The sequence below is a fragment of the Xenopus tropicalis genome, chromosome 4, assembly GCF_000004195.4.
Source record: "Xenopus tropicalis strain Nigerian chromosome 4, UCB_Xtro_10.0, whole genome shotgun sequence".
In the NCBI taxonomy this organism is placed as follows: Eukaryota; Metazoa; Chordata; class Amphibia; order Anura; family Pipidae; genus Xenopus; species Xenopus tropicalis.
Window position 1 is genome coordinate 103679870 of NC_030680.2, and position 16150 is coordinate 103696019.

General features: G+C 39.9%; 1 protein-coding gene across 2 annotated transcripts in view; it reads left to right on the forward strand.

Annotated features, from left to right (window-relative positions):
* Positions 1-16150, forward strand: part of abca4 (ATP binding cassette subfamily A member 4) — a 123023-nt gene that overhangs the window by 24610 nt on the left and 82263 nt on the right. For both annotated transcript variants that reach the window (XM_031900048.1, NM_001011033.1), the window contains 4 exon segments: positions 6369-6566; positions 13676-13765; positions 14593-14833; positions 15272-15411. In XM_031900048.1, the coding sequence (XP_031755908.1) occupies positions 6369-6566; positions 13676-13765; positions 14593-14833; positions 15272-15411 (669 nt within the window).

Below are 16150 nucleotides of genomic sequence, written 5' to 3' on the forward strand. Positions count from 1 at the left end.
TCTTACCTTACAATAGTAAAACTAGATGCCTCTGGGCCTTATAGTCAAAATAACTAGGAGTCCCTTCACCTCCCCAAATACCTATGGTGAAATTATCTTTGCACAGATAAATTACTAAACTTTATTTCAGAACCCCCACTAGGTTCTCTAACTACCCTATGGGGTACCCAACCAGGCATAGCTTATTAACATGTCCCCCACAATAGGTGCAATATTCCCTTAGTGAGTGCCTTACATAGAGGAGGTGGTGATTGCAGCACTCCCTTTCCACTTAAAAGACCACAATGGCCTTGTGTTCTGTTTTGTAAAAGTTTCTCTGACTCGTGAAAATATTGTGCTGCAAAACTGCATTCTTCAGCACCTTCACGGGTAAATATAGTGCTTTGTGCCACAGGCCACCCTAGCCCTCTTTGTTACTGAGCCTATTATGGCTTTACATTCTTTGTACTTTGCCACAATTCCAACAGTTTTGTTACAATTACCTAAGCTGCTTTCCTTTTCTGTGTACTTCTAAAACTATTGTAGGATGACTATAATGGTTGTGTTTTTGTATATATTTGTTTAATCATTATGAGTTACAGCTGGCTGAACCAAATATTGGGCTACAAATGTGAGGTGGCTACTGATAAAGATTAATTACCTAGTACTGTTGATTCTAAAAAAAACCTTTATATTTACAAACAAAAAAAATGTTAAGAAAATGTTCAACCTGCAGCTCTCCAGTTGTCTGTCAACTACAACTTTCATCTTATCCAATAGGCAGACTGGACTTTCCTATTTTAGAACAGCATGCAAGAAAAAAGAACAGCTTTTTAGTTTAGTTAGCAGTCACTGAAGTGACTTTAGAATGAGAGCTGGGAACACAATAAAGGTTGAATTACTTTCTGGGAGGTATTGTCTGTCATTCCCATCCTCAGTTGGTCAGATGCATCAGAGGAATTCCCATAGTCCTGTCAGTTAATCAATTTTCAAGGGATTTGGTTCCAAGTGGCCTAATCTCCTTGATAGGGGGGGGGGTCGTTTGACCCTGTTATCTCTGAACTTTGCCTGATCAGAAAAGTCTCTGAATATTGTCAGTCTGACCCGTGATCACAGAGAATGTTTCTGGGTGTGGTGAGCAAATAGAGATGGAGTGGCCATGATTCTTTCTGCCTTGCAGTCCTTTCTTCCCCACCGATGCGTGCTGAATGTGTTTAACAATCACAATTGCTAATTGACTCAGCCACTGCTGAAAAAGGAGATTCTGGTCAGGCAGCTGATTGCTACATTGCCACTGAGTCAGCACAGACTGTTCATACCCAACATCATACTTGTGGCTATTAGTGTCCTGGGAAAAATCTCCCAGAAATGAAAGGCTGCTTGTGGTTTTTTTTTGTGCTATGTGGGAGCTGAAAGCTTAATCACAGATTGATTTCTTAGGGTATTGCAACACATCCTCAGCTTTGAGTCAGTGGTTGAACAGGTAGAATCACAAAAAGCCTAATAAAACCTGTTTTGATTCACTGAAAGTCTTGTTCGACAGGTTTCATGTCTGATGGATACTTGGGTGCTTTGTCATGGCTTTATGGGTGATGACTTCATTGGCATTACAGAGTGTGTAAGAATTAATGAACAGTTTAAACAGATTTGTCACAAGCATTGTATTATAAATTTGTTGCGAATATCTTTGGTGAAATTTGTGATTTTATCGGAGCAGATACTGTGTGACCTGCACCCTTAACTGGATTAACTGAAAGGTGATGAGCAGGTTGCGTTGTGGAAAGGGGTGTGTCTAAATGGCTACTCATTGCAGGTTTATGTGGCAGATATGGGAAGACTAAAGGTTCTTATAGGTTAGCTAAAGTAAAACTAATAAAGGCAAAAATCTGAGTGGTTGCTAAGGGATATTACACCACATTTAAAATGCTTTGTGAATTCCTGAGCCCGAGTGTCTTGCTGTGCTGTCTGAATGACTGAAAGTATCACACTGGGCCACTTCCTAGCTGCAAGTAAACCCCCAACATGGGTGTTCCAGGATTGGCAACCCCCTGTTAGCAGGGAGGCATAACCTGACTCCTTTTTATACAGTGGTTTTTATTAGTAATGCACTGGTGAGCTCAAATTAATCACCTGCTTAATCACCCAAAGGTCAAAAGCTCACAGCCACCCAGAGTCCTCTGGGAAGACAAGGCAGGAGACCATAATGTGTGTCTGTATATATTCATACCTTACTACATTGTACAGAACTGCTTATAAATATAAATAAAAGTACATCAGGTTGGCAGATTTATGTTCCATCTGTTAGATGTCATTGCTGATTGTAGGGGTTCAGGTAAGATTTCTTTGCTAAAATAGATTTCAATTTCTTGAGTATGTTTACAGACACAATTATTATTATTATTTAAGGGGGGTTTTGTTCAGTATGAGGCATCTTAAGAAAGGTCTGAATGTGACCGAAATGTTGATATTGCACTAATAAAAAGTTTGTTATTTTTCAAAGCCCTGTGAGTGCTGTGGTATTTCTACTTATAACAACACTATTCCCTATAGGCAATAGTGATGTGCGGATCAAGAAAGACTCAACACGCCCGCTCCCAACCCAAACCCTACCTGACCTTCCTTCTCCCCTCTATTTATAGGCGTGTGCGCCCAACATGCCACGCCCCTTTTGTGATATCATTGCGGGGCATGTTGGACTCACACCTAAAAATTCCCAAGCTGGCCGTGACCTGCAAGTGATGTGCCGAGGTGGAGCCTGAACCCGCCCGAAGCTCATGGGTATCAGGGTATCAGGGTATCAGGTCGGCCCGCACATCACTAATAGGCAACCAAGTCATTAAAAATGCGGTTTTAGATTAACTTCTTTTAAACACAAAATCATAATAAAGACCATTAGTCTATATATCTTCTCCTAATAGAGAAACAGAAACTGTTTCTTTACAAATCAAATCAAATACAAACTGTCCTTTACAAATCAAATAAATACTGCAGGTGCAATAAATCTCACTGTAGGAAACCTTCCTTCTCTGAGAGGTCACATGAAGTTTCTGCATCCTTTCTTTTAAATGACAGATAAAAGAACAATAAAGTAAGCCTTTTTACGCCCAGTGAGGTAAGCAGAATAATAGCACAACAATACGTATTCATGCTTTCCATTTTTTTTTAACATGTATAATTTCCGAACTCACAGGAAAAAAATCTTGATATGATCAGGTTCTGTCTGCCAAGAGGGTCCAGTAATGCGTTTCAATATCTTGCAGGTCCATTTGATAACCGCAGTTAACATTATTTTCACATTAAGAGAGGAAATGTCATTTCAGGGTCAAATGAGAGAATATTTGTAGCTTTAGTAATCAGTACGCCTGTAGGGTTTCTGCTATATTTGAAGCACTATGTCCCATACCTTTTTGGTGCCAAAGTGGTTTGATGATTGCCTTATGAATGTGTACTGAAAGCAAGTATTGTGCTCCCCAGCTAATCGTTTCAAGCATCTCTCCTAGCCTAAAATGAGAAACAGTAATAGGTAACTAAATCCATCCAGACTGACATTAGTTCCCCTCTAGTAACCCGTCATTTCCCATATTGATTTAAAACAAAAGACATTCCATTATATTTCCAGTAGATAAATAAACCTTTGGTATGCACTAACTTTATTGCCTTGTTTGTCATACTAACCTTCACTCAGGCGCCAGAGGGAGCTCACCCGAAGCCTCCAATATACCCCAGTCTCCATAAAAATATAGAGAAAGACCAGAACAGTATGGTGTCCACTACAAAAACTCATACAAACCAAACACTTAAATTTATTGTAATAAAAAGTGCACTTGAGTAATCAAAGCTAATTGATAATTAGTAGTTGTGGTTCACTGCACTGGATCGTATTTGCCAGGTTTCTTCATGTCATTGTCAAAGTAATGGGTAGGTAGCTTCTGATGTAAAAGCTATAGACATCATGATTCCTAAATTAGTAACATGGTTTTAGGAGCTGTTTGTTCGCTGTGTCTGCCAAATTGGAAACCTTATTTTCTATAAAGAACAGTTATAGCATAGTGGAACGGAGCTTCTCTAACAAGGTAGGGCAATGTTTAGCCCATTGCAGAGCCAAAAATGTTGTAATGGCAATGTAGTTTTATCTTCCTTTTGACTACAATGCATTTCAGCAAAATGTAGTGGTTTTGCAAACTTTTCAGTGAAAAGAATCACTGCATGTTTGCTCTTCACTACCCAGAGTCTTTCCCAGTTCTCAGCCCCTTAAAGCCCTCAATGTTTTGATCTGTCTTTCCCTGTTTTAAGGTCCCCATACACCATAAGATCCACCTACAGGTGGGCGATATCGGGAGAATCCAGGGTAATTCGATCGTGTGGCCCTGGGGCCAAATAATCGAATTATAATGACGAGCATAGGTAAAGTCGGTCCGGGGACCACATCAACGAGCCGATGTGGTCCCCGATCTGACTGGATTTTCTAACCTGCCCGATTGAGCTCTGCCTGATTTCAAGCCAGATATCGGTCGGGCAGGCCCGTCGGAAGTGCCCATACACAGGCCGATTAGCTGCCAAATCGGTCCAAGGGACCGATATCGGCAGCTACTATTGGCCCATGTATGGGGACCTTTAGTGTTCCACAACCAGATCGACTGGGCAATTTTCATCACTGCCTGTTTAAATCAACACACCGACCGATGTGTTTTGTCCCACACACCCAGGGCTTTGTCAACTCAATATGGGGTCTCAGTGTACACTGGGACCCCAGGGGCCCACCAAAAAACCTTAGACCATGGGCCCACTCTCCAAACTATTTTTCCTCCTTTCCTCACTCAATCACTTTATTCTCCAAGTCTCTTTTATTTACATGCTAGCATCTATCCTTCCATCTATTTCTCCTCTTTGTTCCTATTCAGAAATAGGGAATGATCATGAAGTAGGCCAAATGGTCAGGAGCAGGAGGGCTCACTTGCACCTGGGCCCACTGGGAGTTTTCCTGTTATCCTTGGTGCACATGTCCCTCCAGGGATGATTATTCACAGGTCACATTATTTCCCATAGATAAGCCATTAGTGCCAAATGGTGGAACTCTAATACCTTTTTGCTTAGGGCTCTGGCACACGGGGAGATTAGTCGCCCACGACAAATCTCCCTGTTCGTGGGCGACTAATCTCCCCAAACTGCCATCCAACCGGCGAAAATGTAAGTCGCCGGTGGGCCAAATACTGCCAAAAATACATACATAAATCTAAAAAATAATGAAACATAAAAAAAAATCCCAAAAAACCTTAGTAAATTGGCCCCTTAGTGCTTGTAAGTTTTCAGATTTTATTGCCTTTGGTTTTAGTCCTAGGGGCTGATTTACTTACCCACGAACGGGTCGAATGGAGTCCGATTGCGTTTTTTTCGTAATGATCGGTACTTTGCGATTTTTTCGTATGTTTTGCGATTTTTTCGGATTCTTTACGAATTTTTCGGATCCAATACGATTTTTGCGTAAAAACGCGAGTTTTCCTATCCATTACGAAAGTTGCGTAAAAAGTTGCGCATTTTGCGTAGCGTTAAAACTTACGCGAAAAGTTGAGCATTTTTCGTAGCGTTAAGTTTTAACGCTACGAAAAATGCGCAACTTTTCGCGTAAGTTTTAACGCTACGCAAAATGCGCAACTTTTTACGCAACTTTCATAATGGATACGAAAAACTCGCGTTTTTACGCAAAAATCGTATTGGATCCGAAAAATTCGTACAGAATCCGAAAAAATCGCAAAACATACGAAAAAGTCGCAAAATATTCGTTTTCAAGTCGGAACTTTTCCAATTCGGGTCGGATTCGTGGGTTAGTAAATCAGCCTCCTAGTGTATGCAGTTTAGAAAGGAAGGTCAGATTGTGAGGCAATGTGAATGTTTAACGTGTGTGATTGTTTTTTTCTACACTATATCTCCTTGGAGATAGCTACTTGTTTAATAAGGCTACAAACTAGCATGCAGTTTAAGTCTGAGTCTGGTTTCTAACAAAGATACAGATGTACCACCTTTACCACTACGAAAGGACACAATATGCAACATCATAGTCAATAATAAAATGTACTACATAATACTAGATAACACATGCTACAGAGGGGGGATTGTGAAATAATAAGGTTTGTTGCAATGGGTATAATTATATAAAGGGAACAAATACAACAAATATATAAATATGGGACATGTTCCCACATGCTATATGCTGTGTTATTTATATTATGTTGTGTAAATCTGATAAAAAAAATAAGGATAAAAAAATACCACTTTTATCCATGCTTTTTTAATACATTCATCTAAACCCAGCTTGCCCCAATGTTACTGTGTCACTATGAGAATGAAGTGTGCAAATGTAATACTGACAGAGACTTGTCATGTCATTTCAGTTTGCTTTCGGGGTGCCAGATCTGACTTTGAAGGATATAGCCTGTAGCCAGACTCTCTTGGATCGGTTCATCATTTTCAGTAGTCGCAGAGGAATGCAAACTGTACGCAACTCCATGTGTGTCCTATCCCAACAGAGGCTGCAAAGAATAGAAGATGTTTTGTATGCAAGCATTGATTTCTTCAAACTATTTGAAATTGTAAGTATTTGAGAGTCATCTTGCTAGCACTAGGCATTCAAATGCCACTAGGTATGGTGTGGGTAGAGTGGGCAGTGGGGGGAAATTCTATTGGGTTGAACTGTGGGGTTGTATGTTCCTTGTGGGAAAAACACCACAATGTTTTGAAATCTGTTTCCTATTTCCCTATCCCAATTTGAGTGAATATTTCCAGAAATGAGAAGGATTGTCTGGCATGAGGGACTAAAAAAGCCTATAGTAAGTTCTATATGACCTAGGCTTTATTGTAGCTGATAAAGTGACCCAGCTTACAAAAAAAGACTTGATTATTCAATGAAACTCCTTTGTCCCTTAGGGAATCATTGCACTCAGGAAAGTACCAAGGAATAATGTCTAAAAATGAGTTGCAGGTCTAAGTTTGTGTTAATGTAGAAGAGCAATCCCTATGGTGTCCTTTCTTTGCAATCATATTGGTATTTTATTTTGGCTTAGAATTTTGCCAGAGCGGTGTCTCAGTAAGTACACCTGAACGTCAGGTCTACCATAATTTGTCCATTCATCATCCATTAACTGGACGAAAGATTAAAAGTGTAAAAAACCTTGTGTAGAAACCAAAGTTAATAGCATAACGTCATAAGCTATGTGATTCTCTTATTTTTACTTGGCAATTTGTCATAGTGGACAGTTCCTTGCATCAATGCAAATTATTATAATTCTTGATATATTTATACAGTACTTAACAAAAAGACCCTGCTCCCAGTGGAGCTTTCAGTCTAAAGTCTTTATGCTATTCCCATAACACAAACTAGAATTCCTGCCCTACAAGGAAGCAGTGCTAACCACTAAGCCAACCTGTCACCCCACAGTGTAAAACAGGATTGTGGGATTTTTTTGATTACTCACAAGTCTGGAGAGAACATACTAAGCAGAATCATTTTACTATGATAACAAATAAAGGGTTATTCCAAATGGGTAAACAATCACAAGTGAGCATTACAAGAGGATTAAAACATTAAATAGGGCTCTGATTATTATCTTTGCTGTACAATTTGGCAACCAGCAGAAAAGATCAGTATGCTGGTGTTTATAATGCACAGGGTATGAGCAAGTTATGAAAGTGAAGGACACTTCATGTAAGTTAAATGACTGACTGAAACATATTTCCTTTCTCTTTTATGCCTTACTGTTTGTCTTGGCAGTACTTGTGTTTGTGCAAAATGTACTCCAGTGCCCAAGTGATTTCAAGTATTTAAACATACCTACCTTGTGATGCAAGAGATTACTAGTTGCTATGGCGCTGTTGTATACAGTCATAGTAAAGATTTCGTAGTTTACACCCTTGAAGGATTAAATAAAGTCTTCCATACACAAAACACATGTGGACATGTTATTGCCTAATGAAGATTTGATAAGGAAAGATTCCTTGAGTAAAAGCATTTTCTCTTTATTTATATTTTTCACTAGAATATATATTCTCTGTTGTAGGCCACTTGCAATAGAAAAATGTTGTCGATATACTACAGACAATATAGGTAGAGTAAGGGGGACTGAAGCAGCTTAACTACAGATGGATGGGTATGATATCTCTGCTACATACAGACCTGAAGAACTGCAATTTCATAAAGATAATTACCATCTACTATCAGAAGATAAGGCATATTACAAGAGTGCAGCCCTTGGAAGGATGCATAAGAGCTGCCCATGTATATAAGGGAACCTACAGCTTTTTTTATTTAACAGGCAGTCCATCATTCATGTCACTTTCCAAAGTTGCAAAGGAAAATAAACTCATTGCTTATCTCCCTGAAATGCAGTCCAATTCCAAAATTTGATTAGGATTAGAGCAAGTGTGTCATCTGTATGTTTCTTAATTTCTATATTTCAAAATGCTCTTTGCTTTTTTGTGCCTTGTGCAGATGAATGCTCATACAAGACACCCTTGTTATGCTCTGTCTCTGTACACCCTATGGGCAAACTGTGGCTGATCTGTGCTATTACTATTTTAGGTATGGCTTTTTCTAGTCTCAAAATTGGCCAGTTTGGATAGTGCAAGATGTTGTGTTCAAACTGTTACCAGGTCCCTATCACCATCTCAGCAATAACAAATAGGCATTTGTTCTTTTGTTGATGCTGAATTGAAATTCTTTTGCTTTTCAGATAGGATTTGCAGAAGAAAACAGCTCATTGTTTTATATCTTAACTTTTGATAGGAAAAATAAAATAACACTTTTTTCGTCTTGGCATGAATCGCAGAGAGATGTGTTGGAGGCTCGCAGAGCAGGGGACAAGCCATGAGATTCTTTTACTCAGCTGTGGCTGGTAAAGTGAGCCTGAATCCAGAACTCTCTTGTTATTACAGCTGCATGCCTTATTATGTTTATCCCAGACAAAATACTAGAAAAGGCACATACTAGTAAAAGAATGAAAATATGCCTAAGTTCAAATACATATCATTGATTGCCAGAGAAGAGCATTCCTCCTGTAGATCTCAGTATTCTAGTCTACAAAATGATTGCTCTGAGAATGCTAAAGTTCAGCAAGATGTGGCAAGCCAAACTATTATTCTAAGTTTGTATCTTCATTCTTTTAGATGAATATATATGTTATATGATCATAATGGTTCCCCTAAAGCAGTGGTCCCCAACCAGTGGCTCGGGGTTACATGTTGCTCACCAATCCCTTGGATGTTGCTCTCAGTGCCCCCAAACCAGGTAGTTATTTTTGAATTCCTGAATTGGGGGCAAGTTTTGGTTGAATAAAAACAAGATTTCCTACCAAATAAAGCCTCCTGTAAGCTGATAGTGTGCATAGGGGCTACCTAATAGGCAATCTTAGCCCTTATTTGGCTCCTCCATGAACTTTTATGGTGCTTGTGTTGCTCTCCAAGTCTTTTTCCATTTGACTGTGGCTCACAAGTAGTGATGAGCGAATCTGTTCCGTTTCGCTTCACCGAAAAATGCGCGAATCTTTCAAAAGATCCACGAAACGGCGAAAATGTTGTGCGGCAAAAAAAAATTTCGCCCGTGGCTATTATTTTGTCGCATGGCTATTATTTTAAATTTTTGAACGTGCGGCGAATTTTTCCGCTGCAAATTTTTTCATCCGTTTCGCGAAAAAATCCACCAATGGCGAAATGCGTAAATTTGCCGCAAATCCATGCCTGGCGAAACATTTCACCCATCACTACTCACAAGTAAGAAAGTTTGGGGACCCCTGCCCTAAAGAAAGACCCTGCTAACAATGTTATATTCAAGGCAGACATAAAGGGATGCTTGTTAGCCAAACTGTACTGTTTATGTTAGTTTGCAGGGTCATATAAATTATCATCAATTACTTCTATAGTTATTTACAGTTTATTTTATTGTATTTTTTTATTCTTTCTGTCTTTTTCTATGAGTTGTAGCCCTTGTATCATTTTCTAAACTGCTTCCTTTAGTCAAGTGAAAAGTTTCAGCTTTTCCTTGTATATACTGTAAATAGGTGTGCAGATTGATGTAAGAGAGGGCATCACATGAGCAGGGTATGTATAAAGCTGTGGCTTCTGTATAATCCTAATGGGAAGTATGAGCTGTTTCAGCCTGCAAGCATTCATCTAATTTGCCCTGCTAATGAAAGGCTGCTATATTTACAGTCACGTCATGTAATGGCTGAGCAACCAGCCAAGGACAGTGATTGCAGGACCAGAAAGGTAGAAATAAAACCATGTTCCCTTTTAACTTTTTAATAAATAAATAAACTCAGCATAATATTCATAGATGCCCTATTTATTTTACTGCTCATAAGTGTGTATTGCCCCTTCAAAAAAATGGTACATTTTTAACCCAAAAATGCAATCTGATTGCTTCAGCTCATTTCTATAGTATAAGTACAATTATGCACAAGAAATGATCTGAGCAAACAATAAAGTATGTGCTAATTTTTACAAATATGGAGTTGATGGACATATATTTTTCAACCACATCTACTATTTGATTTGTTACTGCCATTTAGCATATAACTTATTTTATTTCCACCAAAGTGCATAGCCTTTCAACATAGAACCTCATTTGCCTGTTTGCTGCCCAGTTCTAGTAACATTTTTCTGCAACATGGCAGCATCCTGCATGAAACTTATAGTTTTGTACAATTTGTGTCTCTGCAAAAACAGAGACAGTCATTTCTATGCCCACCTCCAGGTCATTCATAAACAAGTTAAAAGCCAACGGGCCAAGGACTGACCCGTGCAGTACAATACTCCACTAACACTGGTGCAATCATAAAATGTTCCATTTAGCCCCACTCTTATCTAATCTATGCTTCAGCCAGTTCTCTATCCAAGTACAAATATTATGTTCCAGGGAGCTCACATGCTAATACCAATATCTATTTATACAGCCTGTTCAGGTGCAACTAATCAAACCCCACCCACAGAGCTGTCAACCAACCCCATGTCATGAAGGAGATAATGATCCATTCCAGGCCATTTTGAGACCTTATTTCTTGTTATCATTTAGTGTGAATAGAAAGCAAGACCTAAGGGTAGGGTCACACAGGCATATTGTCAGTCTGCAGATAAGTGCAGGCTGACAATACACCCATACGCTTAAAAAAAAATCTTCTCATTGTGCCTGCACCCAGAAGCATGGAGTCCGCCCAGGTGCAGGCACACGCTGGTATCCTCCAACTAACACAAGACTTTGGTGGATACCAACTGTGTGTTCCACACCTGGGCAGATTCCATGATCTGGGTGCAGGCACAACATTTTTTAAGCATGCAGGTGTATTGTCAGCCTGCACTTATCTGCAAAAGTTTTTTTTCAAGCATATGGGTGTATTGTCAGCTGTATTGTCAGGCTGACAATACGCCTGTGTGGCCTTACCCTTAAAAACCAAGACTACATCATTATCTGCCTCGTCACATGGGGTTAGTTAACAGCTCTGCACCCACCTCAAACTGAGGTAAATCTAACTGCAAAGTATTTTAGCTTCTTGCAAATGTGTTGTAAGCTTTTTAGCCCATCAAACCTTGTTATTTAGCATCTGGGGCAGCAAAACGTTCCACAAAACTAAACCACAGAAATTAAATAAGCAACCTTCACTTTATAATAACGCATAAAAGATATTTATGCTATTTTTGTTGCTTTTTGTTATCACTGCTTTATTCAGCCACCAGCCTGTAAGTAAGCCAACTGGATATAGATTCATGTTCCTTGTGGTTCTGGAAGATCTTTATCATTACACAGACTCATCCGCTTGTTCACAAAAGTTATATATATGAGTCTGTTCTTTTATTTTATTGCCATCATGACAGTGCTAAAATATTGTGCCAACTAGAGTGTTTGTCTGTTATTTGCTATTATTACTACTATTATTACAGTTGTATTTGACTTAAGCCCATTATTGCATTATTAAATTGCCTTGTATAGTAACCATCATCATTTTGATGAGGGCTACAATGCAGCTGAAGGCTAAACACACATGAGCCTTCCATTAGCATAAGGTTTCCATGACTATTAAATATAGCAGGCAGTCATTAACATATTTATTTTCATGCCGTCTATGAAGATTCTCATTCATCCAGGTGATTATATACAGCAGTGCTGTCCAACTTCTGTTGTACCGAGGGCCGGAATTTTTCCGACCTACGTGGTGGAGGGCCGATAATGGAAGCCAGTTTTGACCACTCCCCTTTTTGAAACCGCACCCACTTGAAACCACACCCATGTTATCACATGACCATACCCATATTAATGGTTGTAGTACAGCAAAAACCTGCCATACTCTGCCTGCCCTACCCTGCCTGTGTGTGCCATACTCTGCCTTCCCTACCCTGCCTGTGTGTGCCATACTCTGCCTTCCCTACCCTGCCTGTGTGTGCCATACTCTGCCTGCCCTACCCTGCCTGTGTGTGCCATACTCTGCCTGCCCTACCCTGCCTGTGTGTGCCATACTCTGCCTGCCCTACCCTGCCTGTGTGTGCCATACTCTGCCTGCCCTACCCTGCCTTTGAGTGTGCCATACTCTGCCTTCCCTACCCTGCCTGCATGTGCCATACTTTCACTGTGTGTGCCATTCTTGGCTGGTTTGTGCCAAACTTGGCCTGTGTGTGCCATACTCTGCCTGCCCTACTCTGCCTGTGTGTGCCATACTCTGCCTTCCCTACCCTGCCTGTGTGTGCCATACTCTGCCTGCCCTACTCTGCCTGTGTGTGCCATACTCTGCCTGCCCTACTCTGCCTGTGTGTGCCATACTCTGCCTGCCCTACTCTGCCTGTGTGTGCCATACTCTGCCTTCCCTACCCTGCCTGTGTGTGCCATACTCTGCTTGCCCTATGCTCACACACAGGCAGCCTACAGTGACACAATGCTGGCACTGCTCCTACAGTCTGCACAATAACTATATATTAAAAAACTTTTTAATTGCAGTACCACCTCAGTATATGTTCTTTTTGTAGTGTGCAGGGATTATTTGTGGGTTTCTACTGCTCCTGAGGTGTGAACAGGGGAACAATGGGGGTGATTACAGCCTGAGCCTGAGGTGTGAACACTGCAGGGGGTGAACAATGCAGAGATTAAAAGGTGTGAACAACACAGGGGATTACATATTTAAACAATACAGCCTGATTACAGCCTGAATCTGAGGTGAGAACCATACAGGGGGGGGGGGGGGCAGTTAATCACAGTACTGATACCATTTAAAGCTTACAAAAAGGTAAGCCATCAAAGCAGCCAGACAGGTGGGGGGCCACACAGAGGGGGGTCGCGGGCCGCATGCGGCCCGCGGGCCGCCAGTTGGACAGCACTGATATACAGTATCTAGTACAATTAAGTCTAAAACAACTGGGCTTTTCTTCTTGAAAACTTTTCAGCACTCATCCTAGTGGCTTCTTCAGTTCAAATGACTGGTAGGGAATTCCAGTTGTTTCAGAATTAATTCTACTAGATACTGTTTATTTTCATGCCATTCTGCCTTTTTGCATCATTTTTCATCTCCTTGTATAATTATTGTATCTCTGTGTGCTAAAGAATGGGGTACTTTTTGCTAAATCTGTTACAAAACCTATGTTTTTGTGAGTATAATACTAAAAGTTACTACTATCCTTGCTTTGTATCATACCCTATTGTGTTGTTTTTGTGCTTGTCTTTTTAAAGCTTCCAACTGTGATAGACTATAGCTCACGTGGTATAGATCTCCGCTTCTGGGGAAAAGTTATGTCCAATTTGTCTGAATCTCTGAAAGAAGTAAGTTATACATTCAGTAAATTCAGTATTTTTATATGTAACTTTTGTTTATGTGATTTGAACAAGTGATCTGAATAAATTTCATGTTTCATATTTTTCATCCTAGTCACCATATCTTATTTCCTTAACCGCTAGGCTTTTTGACCTTTAGAAAAAAAAAAGTCATGCTACCAAGAATGATTATAGGAATGATTCAGGGACTGGGGCAAAACACATGAATATGGCAGAATCTTGAATATAAACATGACACTGCAAGCTTTGCTGATAAAGGGTTTGTAGCACCCCAGGCATTTTTAAAATGATAGGTTTCACTAAAACCTCTGCTGTACAGGACTGTTTTGTGTTTTATAACAGTCTTTTGAGTGCAGCATGACTTTTATTGGGTTACCTACCCAGAGCAACCAAATACAATGTATATGTTTGCTCTGTGGTGGGGTTTTATGCATTTCCCTGAATGGCAATGTAATAATTGATCTCATTAAGCTCGTTATTGTTGTTGTGTTTTTTGGACTTTGCATCCACAGTTTCACAGTTACAGACACACTGCTCGTTGTATTTATTGGGGGTTTTTTTTGGTCTTGACATCTACTTCCACAGTTCCAAATCCACAGGGCAGAATTGGATCTGTTAACCAACACATTGCCACATTGTGGCATGCTACCAAGGCATACCATTATAAGATCTTTTTGGTGTTACTGTTCCTTTATGGCAGCCCCTCCAGAATCCACAGACTGCCAGTCCAGGCCTGTCGAGGATTAACTTGAAACATGTAATATTAAACTTTTCTGTTTTAGAATGCATTTAAAATACATTTTCCTTTACTTTAGTTAGTCCAGAAGCCAAGTATCCAGGATCTACTTTGGGTGCTTAGGCCACTTGTGCAAGATGGAGGACCTACGACCTTCACTCAGCTCATTAACTCTTTATCAGACTTGTTCTGTGGGTATCCTGAGGGAGGAGGAGCCAGAGTTTTCTCTTTCAATTGGTATGAAGATAATAACTACAAAGTGTTCCTGGGTGTAAACTCTACAAAGAAAGAAACCTACTACCTCTATGACAAGACCACCAGTAAGTGTAAATTAAGTATGGCAAGTATGCTGATGCATAGGGGTCTGTGCATCCACCAGTTGGTGCAATCCTCTTTTGTAGGATCTTCAAGCCTACCCAATTGATTTTTGAAAGATCACCAACATGCCTGTGGGACAATACTCAGGCCAATAGGAACCAGCTTGGTGAAAAGAGGCTAGTCAGCCACCACTGTCTTTTTGTGTATAGGCCACAGTTCAATTCATGCTCTTTAAAAACCAATTCATGCAGTTAAGCAGAACACAGAACACAGAATTCATTAGGGAAGTTGGTTGGATAAAACCAGAGGAATTAACCAGAAATTCAGTAGGAACATGTGTGTTTAACTCTGTCTACAATACTAATGCAATGAAATCTAGCAATTTATTTAGATTGTACTGTTCTTGCTTTACCTTCACTATCGTGTGATTTATTCCACAGCGCCATTTTGCAATGCCCTGATTCAGAGTATGGAGTCTAACCCTGCAACAAAAATAGCTTGGAGTGCAATGAAGCCTCTTCTAATGGGCAAGGTCCTTTACTCCCCTGATTCGCCTGCAGTAAGGGAGATCCTGAAAAAGGTCAGGGATCAATGTTCCTTGAAAAGAAAGCTCCTTTTACTGCTCTTGTGGTTATGGTTCATGGAATTCCCAGCAGGTGCTATCAGCCACTTGTAATTAATCCTGTTAGGAGATGTTAACATTGTTTAAAGGGATGGCTTTTATTTGTATCTGCCTTCTGGGAAAATACTATTCTGATCATTACTGTATTTGCTTCTTGTACACTTAGGGGGGCATTTACTAACCCACGACTTTTTTGGGGTTGGGGGTTTTTATGCCGAAACTTTTTCAAGATTTATTCTGAAAACTCTCTTCCTAAAACATGTCGAGGTCATGTAGAAGTCAATTGGCAGATGTCCCTTGCCTTCCATGGAAAATGTTTCTTTTCTTTGAACTTTTTGAGTTTTTTGGATTTTGCAACAATTCGAAAAAGTCGTGGTTATCATGCGACAAGTTAAAGACGTGATTTTCTTGACTTTTCTGCAATTTTTTTCCCACACGTGCATTTTCACTTCGGATTTTTTCATAAATGTGTGACATTCATGGAAACAAGTTTATTTGTAGTTTAAAAAAAATAAAACAAGATAAATTTGAGTTTTAGTAAATCTAGTCACACATCAAGATTTTATAGTAGGATTTGCATGTGTAGACACCAGGGTCTTTACAGTTATGCAGCACAGGGCTTTTTATTCCATTTTGCAGTTTACTCCTAAAGGAAAAATACACTCTATAAAGAAATGGCCTTCTGCAGTCTGGTTGT